Source organism: Cavia porcellus, unplaced genomic scaffold (assembly GCF_034190915.1).
Source record: "Cavia porcellus strain 051 isolate PalLab524CR breed Dunkin Hartley unplaced genomic scaffold, mCavPor4.1 scaffold_6, whole genome shotgun sequence".
In the NCBI taxonomy this organism is placed as follows: domain Eukaryota; kingdom Metazoa; phylum Chordata; class Mammalia; order Rodentia; family Caviidae; genus Cavia; species Cavia porcellus.
Window position 1 is genome coordinate 50165859 of NW_026947489.1, and position 18750 is coordinate 50184608.

The 18750-nt window shown below is 45.3% G+C and overlaps 2 gene segments (V, D, J or C); both read left to right on the top strand.

The window, feature by feature from the left end:
* Positions 1-10294, top strand: part of LOC100731126 (T cell receptor beta constant 1-like) — a 76075-nt gene extending 65781 nt beyond the window's left edge. The window contains 4 exon segments of the C gene segment in view: positions 8690-9079; positions 9480-9497; positions 9621-9727; positions 10047-10294. Of these exon segments, the coding sequence occupies positions 8690-9079; positions 9480-9497; positions 9621-9727; positions 10047-10067 (536 nt within the window).
* A 964-nt stretch (positions 10295-11258) lies between these two features.
* Positions 11259-18513, top strand: LOC100730014 (T-cell receptor beta-1 chain C region-like). The segment is given in 6 exon segments: positions 11259-11313; positions 13515-13604; positions 16875-17264; positions 17765-17782; positions 17919-18025; positions 18290-18513. Coding segments are annotated over 6 exon segments (681 nt in total).
* Positions 18514-18750: the final 237 nt, after the last annotated feature.

The following is an 18750-nucleotide window of genomic DNA, read 5'->3' on the forward strand; positions in this document are numbered from 1 at the left end:
TTGCTATCATTGCTATTATTATTATTCCCACTTTTTCCATAAATTACTAAGAGAGAGGTTTACTAACATGCACAAGACCTCCCAGCTATCAGCAGGGCCTGGTAGAACCCAAACAGATGGCTGCAGCATTGTCTTGCAGGCCAGAACTAAAGAGAGGAACTTGGATAATGATTCCAGCTCTGTCTCTTCATCACTGATTTCAGCCTCTGCATGTCCATGCATCAACTGAGAAAAAAATGGCTTGAATTACACAGGGGTAAACTGTGTAAGGAACTGGAATGTTTCCTTACTCTCCACCTGACCCCCAACACATGTCCTGAGGAAGATTCTGCTTCTCTGTGCACCCCTTCCACCTTCCCTGCATTTCGCATTCTTCTCGCCCCCTCAAGTGGGCAAACTTATATTGCAATGATCCAAGGCTAAGAAAAACAAAATAATAGTAAGAAAAGCCTGCCTCCTGGTGCCCAAAATGGCGAATGACCTCAGTCTGATTACTGCCTAATTGGTCTCTGCTGCTATTGTAGAAAAATTTCAATGCATTTGGGTACAATGTCCAGAGAAGCAAAATTGGGGAAAAAAGTTTAGCAGATACTACAATACCAGGACAGAGTGGTTTTCTGATTTGTAAGGCTAGTTTGGGATAAATGTCACCAGCTACATGATCAAGAGAAAACCCAGAGATTAAGTTATTGATAGGTAAACGGCAGGAACAAACCAACAAAACATGAAAACAAATAAACTATGTTTAAAAGAAGAAAGGGAATAAAGAGGAGACCTCACCACACATTCCAGTTGATGAAAGCAATAGAATTTATTTGGGTTTGTGGTAGAGTTTTGTGAAATCTGAAAAGAGATAAATAAACAGACTGCATCTCTGCCTTTGTCCAGCGGGGTGCATCACTAACTGGCCCTCTGATGTCCTTCAAGCTTACTCCTGTCTGGTTTCCATCAGAAGACAAGTTAAGGATCCAGTACCTGGTGCTGTGATGACACAGCAGGAGAATTTTCTCTCTGGTTGTTTATTTAATTATAGGTTAGCAAACCCAAAGCTCAACTCAAAAGCTCATGAGAAGTAGTTAGAAATGTGTGACTGTTACGTTTCCTAAGTTTTGGGGACCACACTGAGCAAATTCAGGACCACGAGACAGTTTTCATAAACTTTCATAACAGCTTTCATAAACTGATCTTCATTGGAAAAACAGCTTTATAAACAGCTTTGTAAATAAACAAATATTTATCTCTAGGTAGTGGATATTTGTGTATTATTTAAGGTAACATTCTATAGTTTTTCTTTACTTTTAAATTTGTTAATTTAAGCTTGATTATTATTAATAGATATAACACATAGCCCTAAAGTAAAAAAAAACTGAGAAATGGTACTTGTACTTCCCACTTTCTGTCCATTCTATCCATCATTAATTGTTTCACCAATTTTTTTTTTTTTTTTTTTTTTTTTTTTTTTTTTTTACTTTTCCAGTGTTTCATTATGCAGAACCAACTGAGTGTAAATACATAGTTCTTTCTTTTGCCTCTGTTGTTAGGCCAAACGCAGTATGAGTGTTTTCGGGTCTTTGCTGTATTTTAGAGAACTTCCCATAGTAATATAGTAATAAGCCATTGTTATTCTTTTTTTAAGCATGGAAGAGTATTCCATTGTGTGAACCTGATAGAATATGGATTTTTTAAACCCTGTGTTTTTATTTATTTTTTTAAATCAGTTTCGGGATCGAACTCACAACTACCCACTTGCAAGGCAGGCTCTTATGCCGCTGAGCTAAATCCCCAGCCCGAATATGGATATTTATCCATTCCTACACTGATGGGTATTGGAATATTCCTTGACCTTGTGTTATATTATTCTACATGATACAGACACTAAAAAATTTTGTATTAGTATGCAAGAATATTTTACAACATAAGCTCTTCAGGTGAAATTTCTCAGTGAAAAACAAAATAGGTTTGTAATATTTATAGTTGTTTCCAAATTGTTCCCCATATGGGTTGCATTCTTGTGCACCTCGAACAGAAACCAATACATTACAGTACTTACTTTATCACTAATGAACCAGTAAACGATTTTCCATAATGCCAATTCATTGATCAAGTGGGTGAAAATTATTATTTCCATGCAGTTTTACTTTGCACTATCATTATGAGAGGTTTATTTCTCCTATACTTCTTTTTTCTTTTATACTGGAAATCAAACTAATGACCACACACTTACCAGGGAAGTGTTTTGCCACTAAGCTATATTCCCAGTCCCTATTTCCCCTATACCTAAGCACTATTTCAAACTTTTTCTCTGAACCATAGTTGTTGACCCTTTTCTATTGGGCTGTCGGATTATTTTCTTGTTGATTTCTAAGAGTTCATCATATTTTGGGATGATTAGCCCTATGGTAAGAATTTCAAATATTTACCTCAGTCCTATCTTTTGATTCTGTTTTTATTTTTCATCTAGATTTTAAATAGTAGCTTGAAAGGCAATCGAAGGAATTATCACCTAGGGAAAAGCTATGTAGGCCACTCAAGTTCAGGTTAAATTTTGCAGTCATCTTGTGCAAGGAGGATATAATATCTGCCAACAAATTCAAGTGTTAGTGGTGAACATGTATGTGTGTACATGTGAAATAGTGTGTTGTTATTTCCTTGGTTGCCAGGGTGACCATCTTTTCCTACTTATTGATCATCATGTTTCTTTTATTGGGAAATATTTAATGCTTTCCTCTAATTTATCCTTTTACATGTTAATTCAGAAATGCTCTTTTTAGTCTGGTTACAAATCTTTTGTTGGTTATATTACAAATATTATCTTTCAACTTGTGGCTGTTTTTGTATTCAACCTATGGTGTCTTTTGATAAGAAGAGATTCTTATGGTGTCTTTCGTTTAAGTAGAGGTTATGTTTGTTTCAATAAAATATAACAATATTTTCAATTGTAAAAAAAATCAAGTGTTTCTATCCCTCTGAAAATAGAAGACAAGAACTGTGGCCATGATCATGGGTCTTGTAATTAATTATACTGGAAAATTGCAGACTGTCTCACTATTTCCACAGGTATTTCCCAAAACTGTTTTTCCAAATTTTGATTCCAAGGTCAACAGTGAGAAATCAGAATGCCTGCCAACGTGTGTTCTCTTCGGATCCCTCACTGTTCATGGAAACACAGTGTAACCTTGACTCTCAGTTTATCTATATGCAGAACATCCCCAACTCCCTAAAGCTCTTGGTCAGTTCCCTAGAGAACTGGCCACAGAAGACCATCTTAGCAGCATAAGCGTGATCCAAGTGATCATGTCTAAGTACTAAAGTCTTGTTACCTACTGTAAGGTGTGACCTCAGAATGGCACACAGCTGGGAGCAGTGCCAAGGTGAACAGGGTCTGCTTCTTGATAGGGTGGCTCTGTTCTATGATAAAAGCTTGGAGAGGGAGGTATGGTGTAGGGAAACCAGCCTCTTCAGCATGCAGTCTTGCAAATTCTTGTGGCTCAAGGGGCTAAAAGCATCCTAAAGAAAGGCCATTGCTAAGGAGGGAGCCCCCAACCTAGTCCACATCCTACTGTGGGGTATGATGTCACCGAACTCTCCTCCAGTTGGCTCAAAGGAGCAACTGCGCTGGTCGTTTTGTAGTCTCAAGGGGCGGGCCCATGGAAGGGGCCCTTTTTGTACAAAGCTGTAACATTGTGGGGACAGGGGTCACGATGATTCAATTCTATGGGAAGCCTTTACAAAAACCTCTCACCTTGTCCCAGGCCCCACAATCTCTCTAACTCTGTTCCCAAGTCTCAGGGGCAGGTATGGTTGGATCCAGGATGTTCCTGACTCACTCTTGATCACATTTCAGCCCAAGGCCATGGGCAGTGATAGGCCCAGATCTGAACTGGACCTTTCAAGGCAGGAAGAACACATGCACAAGAAGAGTACTTCAGTGAACCAGGAGGTGCTGGGTACAGGGAGAACATGGGTCCCCGCACCCATGAAACCAGGACTAGGTCTATGGAAAGGTGCATCGGAGGTGACCAAATCTATAGAGGATTCCAGAAGAAACCAGGGATATCCTGGTTCTTTGTAGACATAGTCACTGGTTCTGGGATCCTTACATGCTATCTAAACCCATATCCTTCTGAAGGACCTTTAGATAAGAGCATTTGCATGGAAGATATTTTTTGCTTTTCTGAGAAAAGAATGTAGGTCCCATTAGATGGACTTTGCCATGCTTTGAAAATGACCACTTGTGTTATTCCTATAATGCAGGAAAGTACAGGACAGACCTTGTCTCTAAACAGTAGCCCAGGGCCTCCTCTCTCCACACTTTGAATTGATTTTCTCCTTGTCCAATGTCACTGTGTGAACACAGAAGCTTACTTTGGAGAAGGCACCAAGCTCACAATTGTAGGTAAGATGCCCTTCGGGTAACTTTCCAGCTCTCTTGTGGGGCAAAGTACTTCCCCAGTGTCCATTTTAGAGTGGCCATGTCCTAATGTGCCAACTATGACTACACCTTCGCCTCAGGGACCAGGCTCACAGTTGTAGGTAAGGTTTGGTTGGGGTCTCCGGGCCAGATATGACAGGGACAGACTCTGTCTTGGGAAATGCAAAACAAAAAAAAGGACAGAGCTGCTGGGATTCACTTAGGAGAGAGGTTGTCTCACGTTGGAGATGTGTTTGGGAGAGGCTCCCTCTGAAAACAAACCTGCCAAGTGACCCCAAGTTTCTTGGAAAAGAGAAAACTGAGCTTGAGATAAAGGACACTGGAGGAAAAAGACTATGCTGTCCCCCAGGTAGTCCTCTGAGAGGGGGTTCCGGGGAATTAATAAGCTGTGACACATACCTGCTTTACTGAAAAACGATTTCCAGAGCATCTTTAGATATGTTATGGATTTTATAGGTACCCACACTCTTCTCACCTCTCTGGGTGCTGGTAAACTCTGGGAGGGAAGGGAGAGTTTTTGAGCAGGACTGTGCCTTTGTGAGGGAAGAGAACCATGATTCGCTGACCTTTCCGGAATCCCACTCTGCTCCATACACAATGAGAGGTTTTGAAGTGGACCTGGGAGGCTGTGTTCTGGAAACACTCTCTATTTTGGGGAGGGAAGCCGGCTCACTGTTGTAGGTAAGTCATGGCTGGAGGGCCGTCAAATAAATAGGGGCTCTATCTTGAGCACATTTTCATCTGGAGGATTTGAATTCTTACCTTGATGTAACAAGGAGGGAAAAGGCTCCATTTTGAGTATTTTCTGTATTATCTGTGCCAAGCCTGGGCACCCTACCCAGAGACAGGAGACTCAGCTCGAAAAGAGTTACTGTGTCCATCTCCTGCCTTCTTGGAGGAACCTGTCCTGGTCTTGGTAGATGGAAAATCTTTGTTACTGTCACAGTCAAGGTGGATTAGCTCCTGGACCATAGTACTTTCAACCGCCCAGTTGCCTTCATCCCTCTGCTTCCCAAGGATAAATTCCTGGTAGAAATAGGAGAAGAAAGCAGGCAGTGAGGAGGAAGGAGTGGAAGGCAGCAGAAAGCAGTTCTCCTGCCCGGTTTTAGTGCTGTGCAAATAATGACAAACTGACTTTTGGCACAGGAACCAAGTTGATGGTCTTGGGTAAGTAAAAGCTTTCTTTTTGCATGGGATACTGCCACTTTGGGGTTTCAGGAGGACTCCTTAGAAAGGGCAGGGATCAAGATTAAAGCCCAAGGTACAGCTCCGTGAATGAGGGCAGGTGAAATTACTCCAGTGTCAGTTCTGGGAAGGAAGGAAGGAAAGAAGGAAGGGCCCCAGCAGTCTCTCTGAGGTTTGCTACCCTCATGCTGTACTGTGTAGCAATCAGGCACAACACTTTGGAGAGGGAACTCGACTCTCTGTCCTAGGTAAGTTGGGGAATGGGGCAGTGGGGCCACTGTCACTTGAAGCCAGTCTCCACTTCTTCTAGTGATGGCAGAAAGCGCTCAGTCTTATTTTAATGTATTGCATATAGGGGTTCTGAGCACTTGGGTCTGCTTATCCGTACGTAAGACTTGGTCAGTTTCTCCAGTTCTCTCCTATATTCTTCAGTTATAATCTGTGTCCTCCCTCCTTTCTTGGCTGATCCTAACTTCTTATATGCTCAGGCGGATCTGCCTTCTTAAACCTCTTATTCCTATCTCTCATGCCATAGCATGCTGAAACATTTTCTCCATACAATTTCTTTCCTCCAGAGCTATAAGTGCATGTAGAGAGAGGTAGCCATCCCCGGTCAGGAGCTAGAACTGAGCCTCTGGCTGGGGGCCCCAGGTGGGTTTTACCATGGCCATCTTCTGCTGTGCTCCTATAATTCACCGCTCTATTTTGGAACAGGCACCAGGCTCACTGTGACAGGTATGGGGGCTCTGTTCCTGAGTGCAGGTGACTGTTTGATGGCAATGATTTGGGTAAAAGTCAGAGTTGCTCCTCTGCACCTGGATCCCTGCACTCTCTTCTACCTTCCCTTTGGCTTGGGGACTTACCCTGCTTGCTCTTCTGCTGGTTGTTTGTAGCTCCTGGTGGGTCACAAAGCTCTATCCCCTTTTTGGGGCTTTGTGACTTGGTTGCTCTTTTATTTTAATTGTTCATCTCTACTTCTTTAGTCGATATGCTGTTTTCCTTTCTCTTTTTATCTTCTCCATTTTCCTTCTCATTTTCACCCTGCTTCTGCATCGTTGCTGATCTTATCTTAGTAAAAAAGCTGTCTTCAGTTAAAATGCTCAAATCCTCCCTGATTTTTCCCTCCTGGCGCAGAACTCTGGTCTCACATTCATCTCCCTCCTTTTCTCTGTCTCTCTCAGACACTGAAGAGCTGCATTTGTCTTCCTGGGGTGATTTAAAGAATTTAGAGGCAGAGAAAATGAGGCTGGTGGTATCAGAGTAGCTTGAGGGCTGCTCCTGAGACAAAGGGCACAAATCCAGGTTACAGGATCCTATAAGCTTCCTGGGGAGTCTCTGGGTGGGCTCCGCTTGGTAGGTGTCTGGGAGACAAGTCTGAGTAAGCTGTGGCAATGGGAAACTTTCCCATCTTAACAACAGCAGATATAAATGAGAGAAAATAAGTAACAGAAACTATTTTTTCAAACACTAAGTACTATGCTGGGATACAGGGTAAGACATCAATAGGAAACGCTAACAAAACCATTACGATGCTTGGTAGGAAGCAGACTGATGTGTGGAGGGGGATTGGGAAGAGATGAAGTCTGGGCTGGAGACAGAGACAGGGCTGGAGGAATGGGACACCCAGATCCTGCCCGGACTGGGAACTCAGACAGATATTGTCTTGCATGTGAGGCCGCATGGCAAGGAGTTCAATGGAAAATACAATCACTGGATTCCAAGACCTTAGCTCAAGAGCCTGGAGACAGAGAAGGGGTAGAGGTGGGGTTCATGAAATTTGAAGTGATTGAAACTGTCTCAGTGTTTCTGAGACACATAAAATGAAATGGAAAACTTACAGGAGTCCTTTGTAAAGGATTCAACTTAATGTGGTGACTGTCATTTCTGTCATTTATTATTGCTCTGTCAGGGCTTGACTTTTTCCACACCTATGTTTCAGTATCACCATCCAAACCATTTCTGAACTTTGGAAAAAGTAAAGACATCTAGACTTGGCCTGTTTCTGCACCAAAAGCCCATCCTATGTTCAGAGCCAACCCAAGAGGACAGTAAACTGTGGCAAGATAAAGGGTGCCTTTTCTATTCCTCATATGCCTTTATAGGAGGTTTTTTTTCTCTTCCTGGTAATCCCAGAAATTTTTCCTCTCCCGTGTGCCACGCTAGAGAAAGAACCTAGCGCTTTTTAGTGTGAACCCTTTGCTGAAACAGCATTGGGCTTTGTGATTTGTATACACCAACAGTTAAGGTTTGACTACTTTTAAGAATACAAAGTTTGGCTAGGTGTCCAAACCTGACTTAGGAGGCTTGTGAGCCATGGAAAGAAGGCGAGGGTTCAACCAAAGAATGGCATTTTCCACTGAATTTTAGTCATGCTAGGAGAGCTACCCCAGCCTTGCTGAGCCCCAGCACAGGACTGAAGCATCAGGTAGGATGTCAGTATAGACAAGCTGGCTCCTCAAAGCAGGTTACATGTGAATAAGAAGAATTAAGCATGGTAGTTGGAAAACTACCATCAATATAATGGGAAAAGTTTCTCTTCTAGGCATGAAAAGCTATTTGCAGTATGTGATGTGACTCAAACAGACTATGACTTTGCATTTTAAAAAAGGAAAATGATAATCAGAAAAATATCAACTTAGTTCCTATGGCCATACTGCTAACAAAATTCTTTTGTCACAAAACTAAGCCCATTGAACTCTACTATGACCACTTCCGTCTAGAAAATTAGACAGCCATGTACTGAGTAAGACTTTAAATGAGGACAGAGATGTGTTCTTTTGATAGATAACTGAACAAGCCTCAGAGTATGAGACATTGCAAATAAAGGCAAGAAAATAAGGACAGATGTCACCTGAAGGAGATGGGAAAGATAGTAGATAATGTGCACCCATGGCACAAGCTGAGGGAGAAAACAGAAAAGAAAATAATGACTCCAAATCACATTGGATGTACTTTGACATAGTTTTGTTGTGCTCTTTGACCCTTTTCAAGCCCTCACATATACACATAGCTCCTTCCAGGCCTAGCTGGCTCTGAGAGCAGCTCTGTTCCCAACCCCTCTTCACTCTGCAGAAAATCTGGACAGGGTGAAGCCACCCAACGTGGCTGTGTTTGAGCCATCAGAAGCAGAGATTAACCAGAAAAAGAAGGCCACACTCGTGTGCCTGGCCACGGGCTTCTACCCTGACCACGTGGAGCTGAGCTGGTGGGTGAATGGGAAGGAGACCCGAAGTGGAGTGAGCACGGACCCACACCCCTATGAAGAGTCTCCTGGCAACCCAAACTCCAGCTACTGCCTCAGCAGCCGCCTGAGGGTCTCAGCTGCCTTCTGGCACAACCCCCGCAACCACTTCCGCTGCCAAGTCCAGTTCTATGGACTCACAGATGATGACCCATGGGACCAGAAGCATGGGACCAAGCCAGTCACGCAGAACATCAGTGCTGGAGTTTGGGGCAGAGCAGGTGAGTGGGGTTGGAGAGGCCAGTGAACAGACTGAGCCAGATAAGCCCTAGAGGGAGATGAAATATCCAGATGGAAATACTGGATAGGAAACAAAAACAGAAGGGACTAAGGCCCACTGCAAAATTGAGCTGGGCACCTCTGGTTAATTTCTCTACAAAACTTTAACCCACAGCCTTGAACTAGGGACCTCTTTCATGTAGCTCAGCATCTCAGCAGCTGCCTTGTTCCCTCTGGTATTGTTAGCCAAGGTGTCAAGTGTGATGGGTTGATACTGGCATGACACAAGAAAGAGGGTGCCCTGGGCCTGCCAGTCTGTGCTAATCTTGAGGATTACTTAGTTTTCAGGCTGTGTAAGAAAATGAGGTCTCTCACCAATTTTTCTTCCTTCTTTTCTTTCAGATTGTGGCTTCACCTCTGGTAAGTGAGCCTTTCTTCTCTCTACCCTTTGTGGCTTTGGCTGTGGAAAGAGGGCATCTGGGTAGATAGAGGCCAGACTTATCTGCTCACAGATACTGACTTGCTGTCCCTTTCTTCCAACAGTGTCCTATCAACAAGGGATCCTGTCTGCCACTCTGCTCTATGAGATCCTGCTGGGGAAGGCCACCCTGTATGCTGTTCTAGTCAGTGCTCTCGTGCTGATAACCATGGTAAGGGAAAGGTAGGAAGAGAAGGGAGGTTACAGGTGATATGAAACACCCAAAAACTCAAAGACTAGAGTATAGAGAGGCTGTCAAGGCCAGAAGTGGGCAGGAGAAAAGGATGGAGTTTTATTCACGTGTCCTCAAAACTTTCCCTCTGGGAAATTACAGTGGGAGGGCTGTGGTGGTAAGGAGGAGTTATGGTCACCCAAATCCCCAGTGAATATCATCAAGAGCTCTACTGTTTATACAGTCAATGGACCCTACTTCTTCCCCCAAATTTTATCACTTATGGCTCTTCATAAACTCATACCCTACTCTTCTGCAGGTCAAGAAAAAACATTCCTGAAGGCCCCCTGGATGAAGAAGCAGAAACTTCCAACCCATTATGGTGTCTACCTGGATTCGCCTTCTGCCAGTGCTTCTGAAGAGCTGTTCTAATTTCTCTACTCATTCTAATTTTACCCTCTACTCTCACGCACACCTGCATGTTTATGGATGGAATATCCCTAACCCAGTGAAGTCCACTGTCTAGATGATGGAATCAATAAACATGTCCTGTTCTGGCCTGCCTAACTTGTGAATGTCTTCATATCATTTCTTTTCTGTGCCCAGATTCTCCGAGATGTAGTTTTTCAATCAGGATGGAAATGAGAAATATACAAAATCAATACTTTCCCCTCAGATAAGAAAAGTCTAGGGTAAGTTTTACCCTGGGATTCAGAGGAGAGGTAAATTAAATGTAGAAGGTAGAGATGGGAAGAGACAGGAAAGTAGAGAAGATGAAGATGTTCTTCTAGAAAGTCTAAAAATCAGAAGTTCTAAGAACAGGAATTTTCTGTTTTCTCTGCACAAAAGTTGCTCTGAAACACAGGTAAGTTGCACAAACATGAATCTGTGAACTGTTTATGTCCCCATAGCTAACAAAACTTGGTTTCCCATATGCGCCCACTTTCCCTTCAGCCATCTCCCTGAGCGCACTAGCCTCCATGTGTTTACCAAGCCATTTTGCCAGCTGAAAAGAAGAGAATGCCCTGTCTTGCAAACTTATTTGCAATAGAAGATGTGTCTTGCAGTTTAAGGTACAAATCTGTTGATAAATTTCTTTCTAGTGATTTAGAAGTGCATGGAAGGATAGAAAACTAAGTTTTTTAAACCAAGAATCAGCAACATTTCTACTAGAAATTCTTCAGAAGATTTCTGCTGAATCATTGTCACCATGATATAACCCCAGGCACAGAGACCTGATGATAAACCCTACCTCTTTATTCCATGTTCACCCTGTTCCTCTCATTCCTGATCCCTGGAACTTATGCTTGCAAGCCACTTTGCCACCTGTTATGTTTATCTGCTTTGTCTAGAATAACACAGCATTCTTCTTGCTTGCTATCTTCTATTTGCCTTCAATGCCTGATCTTCCAAAAAGCCTTTTCTGACCCTTTATTGCCTTCACTTCTTACTCTCCTAAAATGGTATCAAATTCAAAAATAAAATTAAATTCTCTGTATTTTGCCATCAATGGTGCCTTGTGCACATCTCCATGGCACGTGTCCCATTTGATGGAAACCACCTTTTCACTTGTCCTGAACCACCAGGTGACTATAAGTCCCTTCATAGCAAGGCTATAATTATGAAGGTGTCCCTATAGCACTGCATGAGGTCTTGGCTCAGGGTAGGCATCAGACAAGTATATTTGGCTAAGTGGCCCAACTCAGGAGCAGTCAGCATCATCAGGTCTTCCTGAAATAGCCCTGGACACATCTTCTATTGCAGACACACACACACACACACACAGTAATTAAGCACATATTACTGCAAAATGATACTATCGACCTCCAAGCAAAGAAAGATACAAATCACAGTCCCCAAGCATCTTATTCATAAAGAGACTATGTCATGAATGAAAAGGACTGAAATACTTTGAAATATTTTAATGCTTTGAAATAGCCATGTGATCTATCTACTAAAATGAAATCAGGGAAGAGCCCTCCATTTCTCACTGGGATAATCAGGGAAATGTCTGAGAAGATGGCACACCCTTCAAAAAAATTGGTCTCAGTTATAACTGTAGAATGTCATTGTGCCAGTATCAGGCATGAATGAAAGCCCAAGCAACATGACCAGGTCATTTGATGTATAGTTCTTCATCTGGTTGCAAGATTGAGTGGTGGAAATCATCAAAACTAAGGCCAAGAAGGCTGAGTGCTGGTGCTTGTTACTCAGAGAACAGCTTGTAGCCTGACTTGCAGTGGGTCTTCACTAAGCACTTCTGGTGTAATTGAATAGGGAAGTGGAAAGCTGTGGGAATTGATGGTACTCTCCGAGCTGTTGGTCCTTGTGCCCTAGATTTGTCCTACCTGCTCTGTCCCCTTTTAAAGCTGCCTTTCTGCCCCCTTGCTCCTCCCATCGGCATCACTATAAATGCTAGTCTGAGCAGGTGAGTTCGGTGAGCCCCCAAAGGGAGACCCAGTGACATAGATGGTCCTCTCAGGGTAGTGCCTATTCCAAGGGGAGGGGTTCCCATCCCCCCACCAGCACCACTACTTTTCCCCAAGCTCCTCCCCACTTCAAATCTACCCTGCATTTGTGTTTCCTGGGCTCCACTCAGTCAGACTAATCTCTGCCACCTGCACTTCCTGCCCCTGCCCAGTGTCTGGGGGAGGGGAGCCATTAGAAAGGAAATGTTTTTGTATCATAGTATAACATTGTGAGAACTGGGGGGGCCACAATGATTCAAGTAAAGGAGGTGCTTTTACAAAAAGCCCTGCCCCACATAGTTCTCCATCCCAGCCAGAGGAATGCAGCCACCATATGGTAAAAGGTCTGTGGGGCTGGTTCCTGCCCTGTCTCCTTCTTCTCAGTGAACTCATGTGCATCTTTGCCCCAGACTGTTTCCCAGGAATGCAATGGCCCAGGCTGCAGTGTGGGATCTCCAGTCAGCACTTTTCAGTAAACTTGCCCTTGACAAAGCACTTGTGCATGCATCACATATGAGTAACTCATCAAAGGAAAAAAAAGTTTGTGGGAAAGATATGCCGTCTTTCCAATGAAGAGGTTGAGGTCAGAGAGGTTATAGGTCGTGTGGTGTAAGTAATAAGAAATAGAGTCTAATCTGCAAGAATTCCCCACTGCTGGCTACCCATCACCACTATGCCTCTTTGGATTTCAAATTCACTGCATTATCCCTAGGGCAAGTTGATTCTCCTCTGTATATCCCCGGCAACTTCATATAATGCCCAGATTGCTAAAACCTCCTAATTCTGGAAGTTAGAAGAGATTAACCCAGGAAGCAGAAGGAGGGTGCACCCTTCCTGAGCTGGGGGAAGTAGGGAAGGAAGAGGAATTCTAGGCAGCCCCTTCCTGCTGTGCTACTATGCAGAGCAGTTCTTCGGGCCAGGGACTCGGCTCACCGTGTTAGGTAAGAATACCCCCAGTGGGAAGGTGGGTGGGCTGCTCAGTTTGGACCCCCTGCCTGGCCTTAGGGAAAGAATGGCCTATGGGCCACCCAGGGCCCTTTGTGGGGGAGTTGGGGTTTGTACCAGGATCCCTAGTGCTGTGTGAACACCGGCCAGCTGTCTTTTGGGAATGGCTCCAAGCTAACTGTGCTGGGTAAGGAGGAAAGCTGGAGGGTGCTGGTTGAGTAGAACCCAGGCAGGTGAGCAGCTGCTCAAAGTGCAGATGGTGCTGTGCTGAGGGTCTCTGCTCAGCACCTGAGCCGAGGGACCCCTGGTCCAAGTGCCAGGAGAGCTATGGAGCATTCAGGATCCAAGGAGACTACTGGGTCCGGGACAGTAAGGCGGGGCAGCGCCGGTTTTTGTCCTGGCCGAGGATGCTGTGAGCACAGACACACAGTATTTCGGCCCAGGAACCCGGCTGACCGTTCTGGGTAAGCAGCGCTGCTCAGAGGAGTTGGGAGTAGACAGAGTAGGGGCGCAAAGGTTTGGCCTGTTTTTGTGCTGAGTCTGGGTGCTGTGAGCCAAAACACTCAGTACTTCGGTGCGGGTACCCGACTGTCGGTTATAGGTAAGCCAGGGACAGGGGAGGGTTTTTGTGCTGCGCTGGGGGGCCGTGAACCAAGAGACACAGTACTTCGGGACAGGCACACAGGTCACGGTGCTAGGTGAGCACAGGGCGGTGGCCGTGGCGGACGCTGGCAGCGAGGGTCCGGTTTTTGTGGGGGGCCTCTGGGCTGTGCTCTTCAGGTGCTACCCAGATTTTCGGGGCTGGCAGCCGGCTGACCGTGCTGGGTGAGTGTCCGCAGGGCCGTGCGCTAGGGAGGGGGGGCGGCAGGGGCGGCAGGGAAGGCAGCCGGGCTGTCCAGGGCTGGAGCCCGGTGCTGGGATCTGCGGCTGGGAGTCGCTGGGGCAGCTGCAGGGGTTTGCTAGCGGGGCTGCACCTCAGTGTACCTATGAGCAGCATTTCGGTCCCGGCACCAGGCTCACGGTTCTAGGTAAGACACGCGTGTCGCCCACCTTTTCAGGTTCAGGCCCTCGGTCCATGAAGGGGTCTGGGGAGGGTAGGTTGGAGCAGGGGTGCGCGATCACTGCAGGCGCAGCTCTCCTTACCGTCTAGCCTCTTTGCTTCCGTAAGGAAGGGCAAGGGTGCTGGAGTCTGGGAAGCCTGGGGCGGGAGCGGTGGTGGTGGTGGAAGAAAGTTAGGGATTAGGTGAGCGGTGGAGGAGAGGGTTGACAGTATTAGAACTCAGGCAGCCAACTGAATGGGGTGGGGGGTCAGATGGCAAACTTGGCTGGGAAAAGAGTTTGCCTGGCGCGGGGTTGGAGAGAGCTATGTGTTACTGAGAGAGGGAAATCTGGATGTGTGGGAACAGCTAGGAATGACCTACGGATGTGAGTGAAACAAGATAGGTAACTGGTAAGTCCTAAAGAAGAGGCAGAATAAGTCTGACTTTGTTGACTTACTGTTCAGCTGTGTGATTTAAAATTAGATTTAATCCTCCACCTCTTTTTCTCAGGAGCATGGACTCCTGAAGCAGTGGTAGGGGCTCAGCAGCAAGACTGCCCTTGGTCATCACAAGTGCTGGCCAGAGGGCAGGGTAACCTCAGCCAGCTCCTGGGATGCATTTGTTTCCTGGGAGAATCCCCTGTCTGTGTCCTAGGTGGTCTGAAATCTCCAACCTCTGCACCAAGTGTTCTAGATTAAGCACTCACACTGTTCAGGGAATTTATTTATTGCAAGCACATTTTTTGCAGATGTTTTGCCTGGAAAGTGAGGATAATTCTCCAGAAGAGTATTAGCTCTTAGGGCCAGAAGGGACTTTAAATGTCACTTAGCAATGCAATTCCTGAAATCAGAGAAGGGAAACAAGGACCGATCGGAGTATACTAACTAGTCTTTTGATAACCACAACAATAAACATGATGTGTAGTTGGATCCCCTGGCAAGATCCCTTAGGGCTCAGCTTTATACTTTAGTGTATAAGGTGTGGTCAGAGGAAATGCCAGTGATCCAGAATCTGGGGTGCAGAAAGATGAAACTTTAGCACCAGATGGGGCTGGGGTCCAATACATGGCTCTTTGATGATCTGGTGTGCTTTACCAAGTTAATATCTGAGCCACAGTTTCTATGGAATTTAGAAACTGGAACTAGAATGGAAGGCAACGTATATGTCAGAGGTAGGTTGGGAAGAGGAAAGAGAAGCTTTGCAATTTTGACAGGGACTAATGCAATTTATAAGTAGGACACAGACAAACATGAGCTCACTACGAACAAAGATTCAAGGCCAGGCAGGCAAGCCCACAGGAGTATGGCTGACTGGAGCCTCTTCATGGAGTTGTACAGTCAGTGCTTTGGGGTTTGCTAGTGTTTCATGCTCATGGCATCAATGAATACCCTAGGGAACAGTACACGGGCTCAAGGCACATCTTCAGTTTTTACAGCAGGCGCTGTTTGCTGAGGGAGGGAGTCAGAAACGTTTCCCCCACAGTAAGAAAGCATGGAGGTTGGAGAAAATCTTGGGTGTTTGAGACACACTGAGGGCAAGAAGGTTGAGGGAGCCAAGCACTGCAGGTAGAAGTGGGGATATTACTGTTTAAGCAGCACAGCTAATGCTCAAGGTAGGAGTTGCTGTATGGGAGGCTGACGATATGGAGACAGGACCAGCTGCAAAAAGTGCAGGTCCAGATCAAAGTGAACATGAGACCCCTGTTCAAAATCGTTTAGAGTTTCAAAATGGCCAAGGAACAGAAGATGAGAGCAGGCACCAGACCTTCCTCAGAACATGATTCTGTGCAGTAAGTGGGGACTATGCACCTCGGACGTGGGTCCCAGAAGCGGGTCATTTCCACGGAAATAGAAAGCAGATCCAGAACAAATTTTCTCCGTAGCCTGGGAGGCTAGAAATAGGTTTTTATCCATAAAGAGATTTCATTTTAACAGAACTCCTCTGAGAAGGAAAAGCAAAGAACAGGGAAAAGCAAAGAACAAAGCAGAAACTCAAGTGGTAGATGAGATGGCTTCAGGCATGGCCAAATGTCAGAAAATCCCACGTCCTCGTGAATGCCCTATAAACCTGCAAGCTGTCCTCACAGCAGTGCACAAAAATAGGCCACCTGTATATTGGCATCTGAAGAAAGCTGCCTGCAAATGTTTCTTTCTTCCCAAATTCTCCTTTATTCCCCTGTCCTTTGCCTTCAGGTTCAAATAGCACAGTGTAGGATGGGTCATTCTAAACAGGCAAGTCATTCAATTCTTTAAACCTGCTACAGACCAGATTTTAAAAATTAAGTGACTGTGAATCTTATTCCACAAGTAGAAAAAAAAACGTGATGAAGAGACATAAAAAGCCTGTTTGGAACTAAAAAAAAAAAAAAAAAAAAAGTCAAATACTAGGCAAAGTCAGCCTTAGAATTTGGAACCTATTTTTGAGATTTCTATCCATGGCTCCATTTAAATAACTACTTCAAAAGGTGCTGAAGCAGGGATAGGTAAGTTTTCATTAATTGAAGAGAAACCAAACATCAGTGAAGACACTGCTCAGAACTGTAGGCAGTACCATTTATAATACTAACTTAGGAGGATGGAGAGATGATAGCCAGTACACACAAAGGCAAGAAAGAATATCAGAGAGGAATGGACAGTGGCTCCTTCCAGCGAGCTCTGAGAGCAATGCTGTTTCCAACCCCTCTTTACTCTGCAGAAAATCTGGACAGGGTGAAGCCACCCAACGTGGCTGTGTTTGAGCCATCAGAAGCAGAGATTAACCAGAAAAAGAAGGCCACACTCGTGTGCCTGGCCACGGGCTTCTACCCTGACCACGTGGAGCTGAGCTGGTGGGTGAATGGGAAGGAGACCCGCAGTGGAGTGAGCACGGACCCACACCCCTATGAAGAGTCTCCTGGCAACCCAAACTCCAGCTACTGCCTCAGCAGCCGCCTGAGGGTCTCAGCTGCCTTCTGGCACAATCCCCGCAACCACTTCCGATGCCAAGTCCAGTTCCACGGGCTCACAGATGATGACCCATGGGACCAGAAGCATGGAACCAAACCAGTCACGCAGAACATCAGTGCTGGAGTTTGGGGCAGAGCAGGTGAGTGGAGCTGGAGAGGCCAGTGAGGAGACTGAGGCAGATTAGCTATTCAGAAGAAGGTGAGAGAGCCAGGTAAAAATCAAGAATAGACCTAAAGAAAGGCAGAGTATGTGAGAAGGGATGCTGAAGACCATCGTGTGATTAAAGCAGAGCACACACCATAGTAATAGGTAGTATGCTCAGTTCTTTCTTTCACACATTCTGAGCCCTCTCTACTATTCTAAGGGTCCTGTACTACTGGCCATGCAGCTTAGCTCCTGTGTGCTGTGTCTCCCATTCCACTCTCTGACCCTGGATGAGTTGAGGTAGACAATGAAAATGTCCCTAGACTACATCAGCATGAGTGAGACACTACCAGGGCCATCACAGGTGGCATACAGAACCGCCTGATGTGCATGTATTTGTGTGTATGGTCCTGACTTTGATATCAGTGATTCAAGCTCAATGTCCTCCAGAAATGACATTTTCTTACCTATTTTTCTCTGCCTCTTTTCTTTTAGATTGTGGCCTCACTTCTGGTAAGTAACCCTCTCCATTGCTTTCTGTCTCCCTTGGTCTTGTCTCTGTAACTAGAATACAGAAAATTCATGGACAGTGGTAGAGCCTAGAGCTACTTACTCACAGGTACCTACCACTCTATCTTCCTTCCAACAGTGTCCTATCAACAAGGGGTCCTGTCTGCCACTCTGCTCTATGAGATCCTGCTGGGGAAGGCCACCCTGTATGCAGTGATTGTCAGTGCTCTCGTGCTGATAACCATGGTGAGGAGGGAGAGATGGGCAAGTGTTGGAGGGAGGATGTGGAACACTGTAGATGGGATGTAAGGGGACCTTGGCCCTGTAACTTGCTATCTCAATGAGATCATGGACCGCAAACGGTGACAATGCAGGGATCATTATGGAAGGCTCCCAAATGATAGTGAGAACCAACAAGCCCTCCTCAAAATCAGGTCCCAGCATCTGCTCCTGCCCTATTTCTATTGCCCTGTAGTCCCTGAGACATTGATAATGTCCTCTCTTCTTCAGGTCAAGCAAAAGAAGTCCTGACACCAGCTCTAACAGTGCATCCCGAGTCTCTCTTCATCTTCATCCTGACTTCTCCTGTCCCTACTTGCTTCAGGAACAACATCTTCTCCTTTCACCTTTCTCTGCATGGATGTCTACTCTTCCTGACTGCTCCCCTGAAGACTGAGCCCTAGCCCTGAATCAGAAACAGACTGAGTCAATAAACATGGCATTTTTGCATCTCAGTGATGTATTTGGCGTCTTGTACTTGGCTGACACCATTCTGTCCTGAGGAAGCCACTGTCTCCTCAGATACAAGGAGTACCTAACCCATTTCTTCTGTGATCTGTACTGCTTCTTCCTGATCATCCTGATGGAGGTTCCCGAATGCCATGGCCCCTGCCAGACATTTAGACCCCATTGTGGTGTTAGTTTTTGGGCTCTAGAAAATCAAGAAGACAAGGATAGAAAGAGAAAGGTTT